General features: G+C 39.1%; 1 protein-coding gene across 2 annotated transcripts in view; it reads left to right on the forward strand.

Moving 5' to 3' along the window:
• The window catches only part of RNF17 (ring finger protein 17), a 154370-nt gene that overhangs the window by 133190 nt on the left and 7133 nt on the right, over positions 1–14047 (forward strand). For both annotated transcript variants that reach the window (XM_070520312.1, XM_070520313.1), the window contains exons 27-32: positions 2088–2207; positions 3178–3258; positions 5755–5880; positions 7056–7112; positions 10347–10463; positions 11808–11976. In XM_070520312.1, coding sequence (XP_070376413.1) covers positions 2088–2207; positions 3178–3258; positions 5755–5880; positions 7056–7112; positions 10347–10463; positions 11808–11976 — 670 coding nt within the window. The remainder of the gene's footprint in view (positions 1–2087; positions 2208–3177; positions 3259–5754; positions 5881–7055; positions 7113–10346; positions 10464–11807; positions 11977–14047) is intronic.

Raw genomic sequence — 14047 nt, forward strand, 5'->3', positions numbered from 1 at the left:
TCTTAAAGCTCAACAATAAGAAAAGAACCCAATTAAAAAATGGGCCAAAAACCTTAACTGACACCTCGGAAGAGACACAGATGGCAAATAAGCATGTGCAAAGATGCTCCACATCATATGTCATCAGGGAAGTGCAAATTAAAACAACTATGAGATACCACTACACACCTATTTGAATGGCCAAAATCTAGAACACTGACAGCACCAAATGCTGGTGAGGATGTGGAGCAACAGGAACGCTCATTCCTTGCTGTTGGGAATGCAAAATGCTACAGCCAACTTTGGAAGACAGTTTGGCAGTTTCTTAACAAAACTAAACATACTCCCACCATATGATCCAGCAGTTGCACTCCTTGGTATTTACTCAGAGGAGTTGAAAACTTATGTCCACACAAAAACCTGCACACAGATGTATAAGCAGCCTTATTGATAATTGCCAAACTTGTTAGCAACCAGGATGTCCTTTGATAGGTGAACAGATAAACTGTGGTGCATCCAGACAATTAAATATTATTCAGTGCTAAATAGAAATGAGCTTTCAAGCCATGAAAAGACATGGAAGAACCTTAAATGCATATTACTAAGTGAAAGAAGCCAATCTAAAAACGCTACATACTCATGGCTCCAGCTATATGACATTGTGGAAAAGCCGAAACTGTGGAGACAGTAAAAAGATCAGTGGTTTCCAGGAACTGGGGGGAGCGAGAGATGAATAAGCAGAGCAGAGGATTTTTAGGGCAGTTGAAAACATTCTGTGTGATACCCGAATGATGGATACATGTCTTTATACATTTGTCACACCTTAGGATGTACACCACCAAGAGCGAACCCTAACGTAAATTATGGACTTTGGATGATTATGATATATCCATGTAATTTCATTGATGATGATAAATTACCACTCTGGTGCAGGATGTTGGTTGTGGGGGAGGGGAGTGGGGGGAGGTAGGAGGTATGAGGGAGATCTCTCTACCTTCCTCAGTTTTGCTGTGAACCTAAAACTGCTCTAAAAAAATAGTCTTTTTTAAAAAAAGTTATTTTACAAATAAGTTTTAGGAATACTGGATGATATAAAAACAAGTCTCTTTCTTAAGGACTTCTCAGAGCCTTTATTATGCAGTGTGATTCTCCAAGAAGGAAACATTGCATGCAGTTTCCCAAACTGAAACTATCTGAGGAGTACTGAGAATTTGAGAACTGCTCCTTTCTTAAATATAAATCAGTGCTTCTCAAATACTTAGAGAAACAAAACAAGATTAAAAAGTCATTCTCAAAAAACTGCATTATTCTCAAAGAATTTGTAAACCTAATAAGACCTAGTTTAAAAAAAAAACAAAAGGGCTTTAGGGGCTGGCCCCGTGGCAGAGTGCTTAAGTTCACATGCTCCACTTTGGAAGCCCGGGGTTTCACTGGTTCGGATCCAGGGCCCGAACATGGCACCACTCATCAGGCCATGCTGAGGGAGTGTCCCACATACCACAACTAGAAGGACCTACAGCTAGAATATACAACCATGTACTGGGGGGCTTTGGGGAGAAGAAGAAGAAGAAGGAAAAAAAAAAAAAGATTGGCAACAGATATTAGTTCAGGTGCCAATCTAAAAGAAAAATGCGTTTGGTTTATGTGTAAGAAAACCTTTTGACAGTGAGATTCGATACACTATAGGATGAGGGAATACAGTGTTGCTTTTTTCTTGAGATTTTTCAAATCCAGATTTAGATATCTTTCTAGGATATCTTCTTTTTTTTTTTTTTTTAATATCAGGGAATCCCTCTGTCCTCTAGTGTTTTTTTTTTTTTTTTGGAAGATCAGCCCTGAGCTAACTACTGTCAATCGTCCTCTTTTTGCTGGGGAAGACTGGCCCTGAGCTAACATCCGTGCCCATCTTCCTCTACTTTATATGTGGGACGCCTACCACAGCATGGCTTTTGCCAAGTGGTGCCATGTCTGCACCCGGGATCCGACCTGGCGAACCCTGGGCTGCCGAGAAGCAGAACGTGTGCACTTAACCACTGCACCACCGGGCCAGTCTGTCCTCTAGTTTTTAGTAGTAAGTTTTAATTATTAATTTATTTGTCCTGTTTCAGGTACAGTATTTAGATCACGGATTCACTGAGAAGATTCCACAGTGCCATCTTTACCCTATTTTGCTGTATCCTGATACACCCCAGTTTTGTATTCCTTGTCAGCTCTATAATACCATACCAGTGAGTAATCAGTAATTTGTAGGATGATTAATTTTAAATATTGTTTTTATATTAATAATTTTTTAGAAATTAGGATGTAAAATGAAATCCCTGTCAGTTACAACAACATTTAATAAGACAGCTTAAAGGGCCTTTATGAAGAAAACTACAAAATTATACTGAAGGATATAAAAACATCTAAATAAATGAAGAGACATGATATCGTCATAGACGGGAAAGTGTAAAATTGTAAAAATTTAATTATTCCTTCATCAAATAAAATTTCAGCAAATTTGAAGGTGGAAACCACACGAAGGAGTGGTGTGTAAGATATCTCTTGCTGCAGAACAAGTTAAGCTAAAACTTAGTGGTCTAAATCAACAATGAACTTTTAAAAATTTCATATGGTCTCTGTGGCTCAGGAGTTGGGAGCAGCTTAGCTGGGTGGTTTGGGCTCAGGGCTCCTCGTGCTACAGCAGTGAAGATGTCCACCAGAAGTGCTGTTGTCGAAGGATTGATGGGGTAAAGGGCGCCCCTGGGAACGGCTCACGCACCTGGCGTCGGCAGGAAGCTGAGGCTCCTGTAGCTTTTGGCAGGAGGACCCCCATTCTTTGTCACGTGAACCTTTTAACACGTAAAATATAACAATCTCTCCTCAATAAATATATATTTCCGGCATTATACAAGCATCGCATTGGCATATTGGTCTTTTTTTGTTTTAAGTTTTATGATGCTTTGTTTTTAATGTAGGTTTATATTTTTAAAGTGTAGAATGCTTTAAGAAAGCACTATGAAAGAAGCTCAGACAAATGGTTAGTTTCTTAAGATCATTTTGATCATATACCTATGATATTCTCTGAAAACTGCTTGTATATTTTGTACTGCTCTCTGGTGTTATGTTTATGGCTACTTTTGTGCATCTTCATTTTCTTCCTGCTGTGTCTTATTTTGTAAAAATGTGAAAGAATCTGAGTTTCTTAATCCCAAATAGGTTGGGAATGTCTGGCAGCCAGATGCAATAGAACTCCTTCAGGAGCTGCTTTCAAAGAGAGAGGTGCAAGTGCACGTTATGGTAAGTTGAGCTTAAAGCATTTATCATCGATTTAAATTATTTGCTATAAAATGTTATAGGTAACACAATTTGAGGGATATTGTTTATGATGAGCAATGTTCTTATGTGAATGTAAATTACTCATTAACAAGATACCACTTTGGTTTGTTCCTAGGCTTATTTTAACTAAACCTAATTTTGAGCAAGTTCTTGAGAACTTTCATAAACATTAAAGTCAGTAATCTGGAAGATCTTTATTAACAACTTACTCGATACAGGGAGCAGTATCAAAGAACTAGAGAGATTTCTAAATCCCTGTGGTGATTTTCAGGATGGTACAGTGTATGTAGCTCTGTTAGATGCAGGTAGCCCTGTCCTCACAGACCTCCCCACGTGAAACAGCCCGACCAAGACGTAAGCCCAAGGCTGCACCGCAGTCACAGGCTGAGAGCCGAGTGAGTGTAACAGGAATTGAGAGACGGTGAGAATTGAGGTAGCCCTTAAAGAAAGATGGTAAAGTTCTCCTGACCAGGGAAATGGAGTGCACAAGTAGGCATGGAGGGACAGAAATGAGCATGGCACATTTTCAGGAAATGGTATAACTGTTTGGCTAGAATAGCAGAGGTTTTGTGAGGAGCATGGTGGTGAACAGGATTTAAGAGAGGTAGAGGTCAGTCAGTGGGGCCGCATTGGAGGTTTCTGAGCAGTGCGGTAAAGGGGCCGCCCCGTGGCCAAGTGGTTAAGTTCGCGCACTCCACTTCGGTGGCCCAGGGTTTCAGGGGTTCAGATCCTGGGTGCAGACATGGCAACACTCGTCAGACCATGCTGAGGTGGCGTCCCACATAGCACAACCAGAGGCACCTACAGCTAGAATATACAACTATGTGCTGGGGGGCTTTGGGGAGAAGAAGAAGGGAAAAAAAAAGAAGATTGGCAACAGATGTTAGCTCAGGTGCCAATCTTTAAAAAAAAAAAAGAATCTTCAGCTATGGTTGAAGATTCGAGTAGAAAGACATAAAAACTGTAAGGAAAGTATTTCTGTATGAAAGGTGTGATAATGGAATGATAAAGACCTAAAAAGAGCCACAGACCCACCTAAGAAAGTAGAGATACTTTAATGCTGCTTTTATCAGTGCCAAGAGCCCCTCTCTGGTGACTCCTGTCCTCTATGGAAGGTCATGGAGGTAAGGTAGAGATGGAAATTCTTTATCAAGGTATCTTTCTTTGCTGCTTAGCTTAACAGAGATGAATTTTCAGTACCTAAGGCTGCTCAGTTTCCCAGAAACCATGACCGTGTGTGCCCTGCAGCCCTAACTGCCACAGCAGTGTCCCCAGCCTTGCTCCTCTGACCTTTACCACTAATAGCAAATCCTGACTCGGCGCCTTGAATACACTGGCCTCTGTGCTAGGCCTGGAGGTGCAGCAGTGAACTGACGAGTCAGAAATTCCTGCCTCCATGGAGCTTCCATTTTAGTGGTGAGAAGCAAAATAAAAAACACAAAATGTAAGGTATATTAGATAGTGATGAGGGCTAGGAAGAAAAATAAAGCAGGAAAGGCTGATCGGGAGGGGGTAGAGCAGGAGAGGAGTGTCATTTTAAATATAGCAGTCGGGGAAGACATCACTACAAAGATAGGATTTGAGTAAAGACTTTAAAATGGTGAGAGGACAAGCCATGCAGATAGTAGGAGAACAGTGCAAGAGCTCCAAGCCAAGAGCATGCCTGGAGTGTTTGGCATGGCCAAGAAGCCGCTGTGGCTGGAGCCAAAGGAGCTAGGCAGAAGAGTTGGAGATGGGGAGGTGGCTTCTGAGAGCCTCGCTGTCGTGCTGACATAGGTGGCCATTCGAGGGTTTGAGCAAAGAACTGGCATGATCTGACCTTACAGTCTAGTATTTTCACTCTGCTCTGAAAAAAACTGGATAGCAGAAAAAGATGGAAGCAGGGAGATCTCCTGAAGGCAATCACAATAACTCAGTAGAGACATGAGTTTGGACTAAGGTGGTACCAAGTGGAAGTGATGAGAAATGATCAGCTTATCAGTTATGTACATGTTCAGTACCTAATAATTGTAAGTGGACTTGAGTTTTAAAGCCATTATCATGACTCGTTCTAGACATTGTTAGTTTCTTCTGATTCTTGCCATTTTTGGGTTTTTAACTAAACTTCATTTCTCTACACCTGAACATAGCTTTTCTTTCTCCTTCTGTGTAGTATAAATTATTAGTGTCATCTAAAGATGATGTATATAGTAAATTATATGCAATGAATTATTTTCTAGTAAATAAGAAACTCCCTTCCTTATGGACATGTAAATATATTTTACATAAACCCAAGTAGTAGAATTATTACTTCATACCCTGCCAAAATCAAAGAAGATTTTATAAAATGAGTTACTAGTCAAACTGCTAATACCATGATTGTCAGAAATCTGATTTCATATTTGTTAGCTATGAAATTTTAATCTTCAAACAGATTTTATTTCTATAGTAATAATCTTGTTTATTGAACTTAAATAGGAATTACCTGAAAATCCATGGGGGAAATTATCTATTCATCTCTATTTTGATGGAATGTCACTTTCTTATTTTATGGCACACCATAAATATTGTACTTTTGAACATTATGAGGAGATACTGAAAGAAGTAAGTGAAGTATTTTTCTATAAAAATTTAAACTATAGAAAAGCAAACTCTGGTTAAAATGTCATATTTTGTTTTACACCTCAGTCTTTAATATGATCTGCATGTCCAATATGCTAAGAGAGTCTATAAAGAATTTTTAAATTCATTATTGAAAAAGCAATACACTATATCATGCTTTCTAAATGTCCTAAAAAAGACTTTAATTGCATTAAATGCATTAATTTAATTAATTGCATTTAATTGTTTGAGCAGTGTTTCTGTACCTTAGACCTGGTAATAAGCCCATGTGTTAGCCAGCGTTGTTCCAATTAGAGATGTAAAGGAGAAATCTTAATAGAATTCACCACAGAGAAGGACTCTCTTCCCAGATGAGATGTTTTTTCCTTTTATTTGATATTATAACATTTTCCCCATTTTGCCTTCTTACAAGAAACTCAGAGCCAGATTTTAAGCTTAGTTTCAATAAATAGTCCATTCTAGTTTACTGGTGCTTCTGTTTTTAATATTTTAAAAAACATAATTAGCCTGTTATAGATATGTTTTCACATTGCAAGCTGCCATAAATACTTTATAGAATTAGGGTATTCATCCTAAATAATAACATGAACATTTTATATAGCAAGATATTTTTATTTCTAGGCTTACAATTCACTTGTTAGGTTTTTGAATATTCCTTTTAGTGATAGTACACAACCAAACATCTAGTGTTCAGTTCAGTATAGAAAGCTGCTCTGTTCTCTCGGATAGAAACTGTGGTGTTACTTACTGCCACCTTTTTCTTTTGAGCAGACAGGTGTAGGGTATGTGTGCGTGTGTGCACACGTGCATGTTTGCCCCGTGTTTGTGTAAAAGATGTCCCATCTATTAAACAGGGTTTGTAAGGATTTATTAGTCTTTCTCTTCAAGTTGTTTTCTTCAGTGTGAACATTTAAAAGGAAAGGTAAGAGCTCCCACTGTCTCATAATAAACTAATTACAATTGACATATGTTTAGCATTCTTATTGTTGCAATATTAAGATTACTTAGAACATTAGGTTTTCCCGTAGTTAACCTGAAATAACTAAATGAATGTCAACAAGGACATGCACCCAGTTTTTGTGGGGATGAAATATGAAAGTGCCTTAAAACAATATTATATAGTTAAAGATGGTTTTATTAATACTATATTATTTCAGAAACCAACAGATTACAATAAAAAGTATGAGGAGGAAAGATGGGAAATAAGGTTTGAGGTAAGTTTCAATCCAAATATTTTGGAAACTTTGGCCACTCCATCAATACAAATGATCTGATACGAGGTCAGAAAGTAAGCGTTGTCTTTCATAACAGCTTTTTTGAGATATAATTTACATACCATAAAATTCAACTTTTTGAAGTGTACAATTCAGGGGTTTTAGTATATTCAGAGAGTTGTGCAATCATCACAGCTATCTAATTCCACAACATTTCATCACCCCAAAAAGAAACCCCGTGCCTACAGCAGTCACTTCCCATTTTCTTCTTCCCCAGTTTCCTGGAAACCACTGACTTTCTGTCTCTATGGATTTGCCTATTCTGGGCATTTCATGTAAATAGAATCATGCAATATTGTACATGGCCCTTTGTGACTGGTTTCTTTCACTCAGCGTAATGTTTTCAAGGTTCATTCATGTGTTCTTTTTATTGCTGAATAATATTCTGTTGTATGGATAGACCACATTTTGTTTATCCATTCGTCTATTGATGGACACTTGGGTTGTTTCTAGCTTTTTCCAATTGTGAGTAAAGCTGCTAGGAACATTTGTGAACAAGTTTCTGTGTGGATGTCCATTTTCACTTCTCTTGGGTATGGACCTAGGAGTGGAATAAAGTCATATGGTGACTGTCTTTACCATTCTTAGGAATTACAAGACTGTTTTCCAAAGGGGCTGCACCATTTTACTTCCTCACTAGGAATGTACAGGGCTTCCATTTTTTCCATATCCTCACCAACATGTGTTATCTGACTTTTTTCCTCACCATCCTAGGACAGGTATGAGGTGATATCTCTTTGTGGGTTATTTGGGTTTTTTTGAGGAAGATTAGCCCTGAGCTAACATCTGCTGCCAATCTTCCTCTTTTTGCTGAGGAAGACTGGCCCTGAGCAAACATCCGTGCCCATCTTCTTCTACTTTATATGTGGGACGCCTACCACAGCATGGCTTGCCAAGCGGTGCCGTGTCCGCACCTGGGATCCGAACTGGCAAATCCCGGGCCGCCAAAGTGGAACATACGCACTTAACCGCTGTGCCACCGGGCCAGCCTTCATTGTGGTTTTTATTTGCATTTCTGTGATGACTGATGATGGTGAGCATCTTCTCATGTGCTCTTTGCCCATTTGTATATTTTCTTTGGAGAAATCTCTGTTCAAATCCTTTACCCGGGATTTGGCACCAAAGCAAAAGCAACAAAAAACAAAATTAAACAAGTAAACTAATCAAACTAAAAATCTTTTGTATAGCAAGGGAAACCATCAACAAAATAAAAAGGCAGCCTACTGAATGGAAGAAAATATTTGCGAGGATGTGGAGAAAAGGAAACCCTTCTGCACTGTTGGTGGGAATGTAAATTCGTGTAGCCACAATGGAAAACAGTATGGAGGTTCCTCAAAAAATGAAAATAGAAATACCGTAGGATCCAGTGATTTCACTTCTGGGTATTCATTTGAGAAAAACAAAATCTTTATCTCAAAAAGATACCCGCACCCCGTGTCCTGTGCAGCACTATTCACACAGCCAAGACACAGAAACAAAATACATGCTCGTTGATGGATGAATGGAAAAGAAGGTGTGGTATGTAGCGACAGTGAAATCTTTCTCAGCTATAATAAAGGAAATCCTGCCATTTGTGACAACATAGATGGACTTTGAAGGCATTATGCTAGGTGAAATAAGTCTTAGAAAGACAATTACTGTGTGATCTCACTTATATGTGGAATCTAAAAAAACTGAACTCATGGAAACAGAGAATAGATTGGTGTTTCCCAGAGGTGAGGGTGGGGGAAATGAGTGAAATGAAAAGGCACAAACTTCCAGTTATAAGATAAATCCTAGGGATGTAGTATACAATATGGTGACTATAGTTAAAAGTTGCTAAGAGAGTAAATCTTAAATGTTCTCATCAGAAAAAGAAAAAAATTTGCACTGTGAGGTGATTGACGTTAACTAAACTTACTGTGGTAATCATTTCACAGTGTATGCATGTATCAAATCATGTTGTACCCCTTGGACTAGTACAATGTTAGGTTTCAATTATATCTCAATAAAACTGGAGAAAAATAGAAAATACAATAAAAAAGACTAGAGAAAGTTCTCTGCCCATTCTCAGTTGGGTTGTGTTCTTGTTGTTGAGTTGTAAGAGTTCTTTATATATTCTGTATACAAGTCCTTTTTCAGATATCTGATTTGCAGAATTTCCTCCCATTCTGTGGGTTGTCTGATTTTCACTTCCTTGACAGTACCCTTTGAAGCACCAAAGCTTTTAATTTTGATGAAGTCCAATTTATTTGTTTTTTTCTTTTGTCACTTATGCTTTTTGGTACAGGAAGTAAGAGTTTTAATATGTAAAAGTTTTAGCATTTATAAGTAGAATTTCATTCTGTGCTTATAAAAATAACATGCTTGTTGTAAAATGCTTTGCAACAAATCAATAGAATTCAACAGTGGGTGTTACTTTTTGCTGACCTCTACTGAGTGGTTCACATATATTTTTTGTTTTACCACCAGTTTGAAAATGTTAAATGGTAATAAATTAATCTACATATTTGAATGTGATGATTTTACTTCTTATGATAATTACCATATTCAAGAGTTTTTTAACTTTCAAATATTTTAAAAGTTTCTGAAAGAAGAACCACTCGCGTTTTTATATATATTTGCTTTGCTGACTATCATGATCCTCTTGGGAATCGCGTAACTTTTCATTCCTTATGCTTTTATAGATCTTAAGAGAGAGCACAGTTTTTTGATGATTTTAACTTGTCTTCTTTTGACATTTCATATATTATTTTAGATTTTATTATAAAATAAGTAACTTTTATTCTCAAAATAAATGAAATACTACAGAAATGTGAAAAGGAAAAAAGTGCCCCCTTCTACCCCTCACATGCCCCAGTCGCACTAAGCAGCAGCGACTATTGTTGACTGTTAGCCCTTCTACCAGAATTGCATGTGTATATGTAAATATGTGCACATAAACAAACATTCATGTGGCGTTTTTTTACACAAAATCTTTTTTTGTTAATTGGGGGGACGAAAGAACTCTGAAGATCTTTTGTGTACTCGTCACATTTTGGTCCTACTACAGTAAAATCATTTTGTGGTATTGGGTGTCTGAGAGAGCTTGCTTTCTGCTAATGGAAAGTAAACTGGCACTGTTATGAATTTTGACAATGTAGTGGATTTCTGTAATAGTCATCCTGAAGTTTGAATTTATTTGTGGTGTTTTAGGAATTGCTTTTGTCTGAAACAGAGACGCCTATATTACCGCCATATTTGTCTTCATCTCTGCCTCCCACAGAAGAGCTCTATGCGGTTCAGGTCAAGCACATTGTCTCCCCTGATGAAGTATGTAATTTAAGTGATTAGTTGTTGGTTAAAAACGTAACAAGCAATCTTGGTCTTAAACTCTAGGTATGACTCTTCACATGTCCATCTTCCTGATTTTAAATAATTGAAAATTGATCACCTGTAGTTTGCCCACCCTATAATTTCCTCTTCAGACATCTGTTGATACTTAATAAGACGAGTGTTTCTTCAGCACTTGCTGGTTTTCCCAGTCTTGTGTTGCTTTATTTTTATATATTTAGGTTTTTAAGCTGAAACTCTTTTCTACCTATGGAGTCTTAAACATCTCATTGCCCATCCTCTTCCTATGCTGAGTTCTAGATTCTCTTCACCCTGCTCTGTTTTTTCCACACCATTTATCACCTTCGAATATGCTAGGCCACGTTCTTACGCTGTCTACTTTTCCCCACTAGAATGTAACGCCCTGAAGACTGGGATTTTTGTCAGTTTTGGTCACTGATGTGTCCCCATAACCTAGAATACTGCCTGATATCTAGTAGGTACTCAATAAATATTGAATAAATAAGTACACCAAAGGAAATTCAATTAAATGTCCTTGGCTAACAAGAAAGAAATGACGAGTAGCACCAGCAGTTCCTTCAGCCATTTTACATAGTAAGCCATTCTCTGCCAGGCAAGGCAAGAGTCTGCTCTGTAATTTCATCAACGAGCAGACTGTTGTTGGTTTTTATAGTCATTTTTTTTGTATTAGTTATTTATTGCTGCTTAACAAATTACTCCAAATTTAGCAGCTTAAAACAACACACATGAGAGTCAGGAATCCAGGAGCTGCTTAATTAAGTACTGGCTCAAGATCTCTCGTAAGTTTACGATCGAGATGTTTGGGTGGAGGAGGGCGCCGCAGGACCCACTTCCAAAAGGCTCACATGGCTTCGGCTGAGGGCTCAGCTCCTCGCCCTGTGGGCATCTCACAGCCTGCGTGCTGCCCTGAGACAGCCATCATAGAGCACCGCCAAGACAGCAGTCACATTCTGTCACTTTGGTGGTGTCCTTTTGGTCACAAAGATCAACTCTAGTATTGTTACCTAGCCCACTGACTTCTCCATTATTTGGCCATTGAATAAAACTTGGCCTATTGAATGCTCAGCTTTGGCTTCCCTTTCAAAGTTGGGACACCGAATAGAGGAAGAAACCCGAGGAAGGGCAAGAGCCGGTTGCTCGGGTCAGAGTTCCCCTGGTAACAGTATGATGTGGGAGGGGAGCTCCACAAGGGGTCATTGGGACCATCGTTGGAGGGTGTCTCCTGTGATGTTTTTGTCTATATAAATGAATACTAACAATTACACAATTTGAAAGTTTTTTCCTTCCCTTCCCCCTACTTAGGTGTATATTTGCCTTGATTCTGTAGAAAATTGTAATCTGTGTAACCAGCATAGTGACACAGATGACAGTGGAGTCAGCTGGGAATCTGAGTCTCAGACCCTTGATGAAGCACTGCGGAGGTTTAATAAGAATGTGGAGACATTTCCTCCTCTGACGGACTTCAGAACAGGTATACTAGATTTTCTGAGTAAAATGGGATTCTGAAGAAAACAGATGTTTTATTTTAATGAGCTGATGAGCTCGGGTTGTGTCTGACGTTCGCTGATGTTTTTATTGCGCTCACCTTCTGTGCGTGATCTCTGAGTCCTCGCTGCACTCTGGAGAGGATCTCCCCCGTTTTCTTTAAGTGAACTAAGAGAAGGAAAGTAACCGCCTGGTGACACTTTTATTTTCCAAAACTCAGGCTGCATTGGAAAACTGACTGCATAAAAATGATTTGTCTAAGCCTGAGGTTTTGCCAGTAGTTCAGATTGTCAGTTGTCATTCAGCCCTCAAAGGCAGTAATTTTAATTAAAAGCCTTCTGAGCTGATAATTCTGGAGGTGCAGGGGAGGTCAGATTGTGTCCAGCCTGTCAGGATAGGTCACATCCTGCTGTCTTTTTTTCTTTCTAATCTATTCTTAGCCATCTTTACTAAATATGTGTGATTGTCCTATGAGCAAAATGCATCCAGTTACTGGTGTTGTCAACAGGCGAACACCAAGAGTAGTGTCTGTGTATCTGGTCCGCGTGTGCTAGGCAGAGCTGTCCTTGCTCTTGGTATCTTGTCCATATCAGAGGAGGAGAACTGCACTCTGCACCCCCTCTGCTGGGGAGGTTCTTCCCCAGGCGGCAGAGAGGGTTGGCTTCTGCTCGCCTCTCCCCGTGTCGCAGGTCTGCCTGCTGCCCTGAACTCAGCAGCAGTCCTGGCTCTGCCCCGTTCCTCGTCCCTCCCCATCTCCTGTGTAAAGAGCACTGACGGGGCTCTGCACAGCCATGTCACCAGCAGTTAGAGGGCACAAGTAGGTGCTCGTAAATATTTGTTGAATGAGTGAAAGAATAAACTCATTTTTTCTTTCTGTAAACTCACATTTATAGTCTGAAGGAAACAATTCCTTCCTTATTATGTCCTTGCTTCAAGAGAAGTCACATAAAAAATCTAGGCATGATACGATACTCCATGATAATTCATGGAGCTATACTTTGTGCATTTTTCTGTAGTATTTTATTCAACAAAAGTTTTTATAAGTATGCATATGTACAAGTTGATTCGTAAGCAAGTGCCTATTAAATATGTACATTTGATAAGAAATTTATATTGAAGGAGCTGTTTTGTGGGTTAAAATATCATGACACCTATGTGGGGTTTTTTTAAGTTCTGTTTTCAGATGAAACTTCAGCCATGTTTTTTGTTTTTTTTCACTTGAGGAAGACTCACTCTGAGCTAACGTCTGTGCCAGTCTTCCTCTGTTTTGTATGTGAGACACCGCCGCAGCCTGGCTGATGAGTGGTGTAGGTCCACACCCAGGAACCAGACCTGAGAACCTGGGCTGCCAAAGCAGAGCACACAGAACTTTAACCACTCGGCCGTGGGCCAGCCCCCCTCAGCTGTTTTAAGGCTGGAAATGGTAAAAGTTGGAAGGAACTGTTAACAGCGATTCAGTCAGTTGTTCACTGTGCAGACAGCTCCATTAGATGAGACTCTTTACTCTTCTGTTGATAACCTCTCTGTATACTCAAGAAATTGTTTACAACTCTTCAACAAAAATCATTTGAAATAAAATATCTTTGTACATTAGAGTCATGTAGTATTTAAATGCCACTTTCCCACAACACTTTTCTTTGTGGAAATTGTGTAAGAGAATATGATAATGTAAACAAGGGAGGGCTGGTGGAAGGAGAGCAAGATGGGGACCTGAAGTATAGTCCATCTATGCTGAACCCTGAAAGTGTATGAAGAGAATGGAGTACATACTATACTAATTTTTCCACAATTTTACTCAAGTCTAGCATTCATTAGAAGACTTTTTACTGAGCGATTGCTTGTACCAGGTACCATGTTGGAATACACACTACAGTTGTGCATATAAGAACTAGTGGGCTAGCCCAGAAGGAACATGTAAGCCCAGTACTGTATGAAAATGAGAGCTTATGTTAAAGGTGCATGCATAGTACCACAAGGACCACAGAGAAAACAGTGGCTAGGAGTAGGCAGGGCTCTATAAAGGTCATGTTGGAGCTGATCTTTGAAAGAAGAGTTGA

The sequence above is a fragment of the Equus asinus genome, chromosome 11 (genome assembly GCF_041296235.1).
Source record: "Equus asinus isolate D_3611 breed Donkey chromosome 11, EquAss-T2T_v2, whole genome shotgun sequence".
Classification (NCBI taxonomy): domain Eukaryota; kingdom Metazoa; phylum Chordata; class Mammalia; order Perissodactyla; family Equidae; genus Equus; species Equus asinus.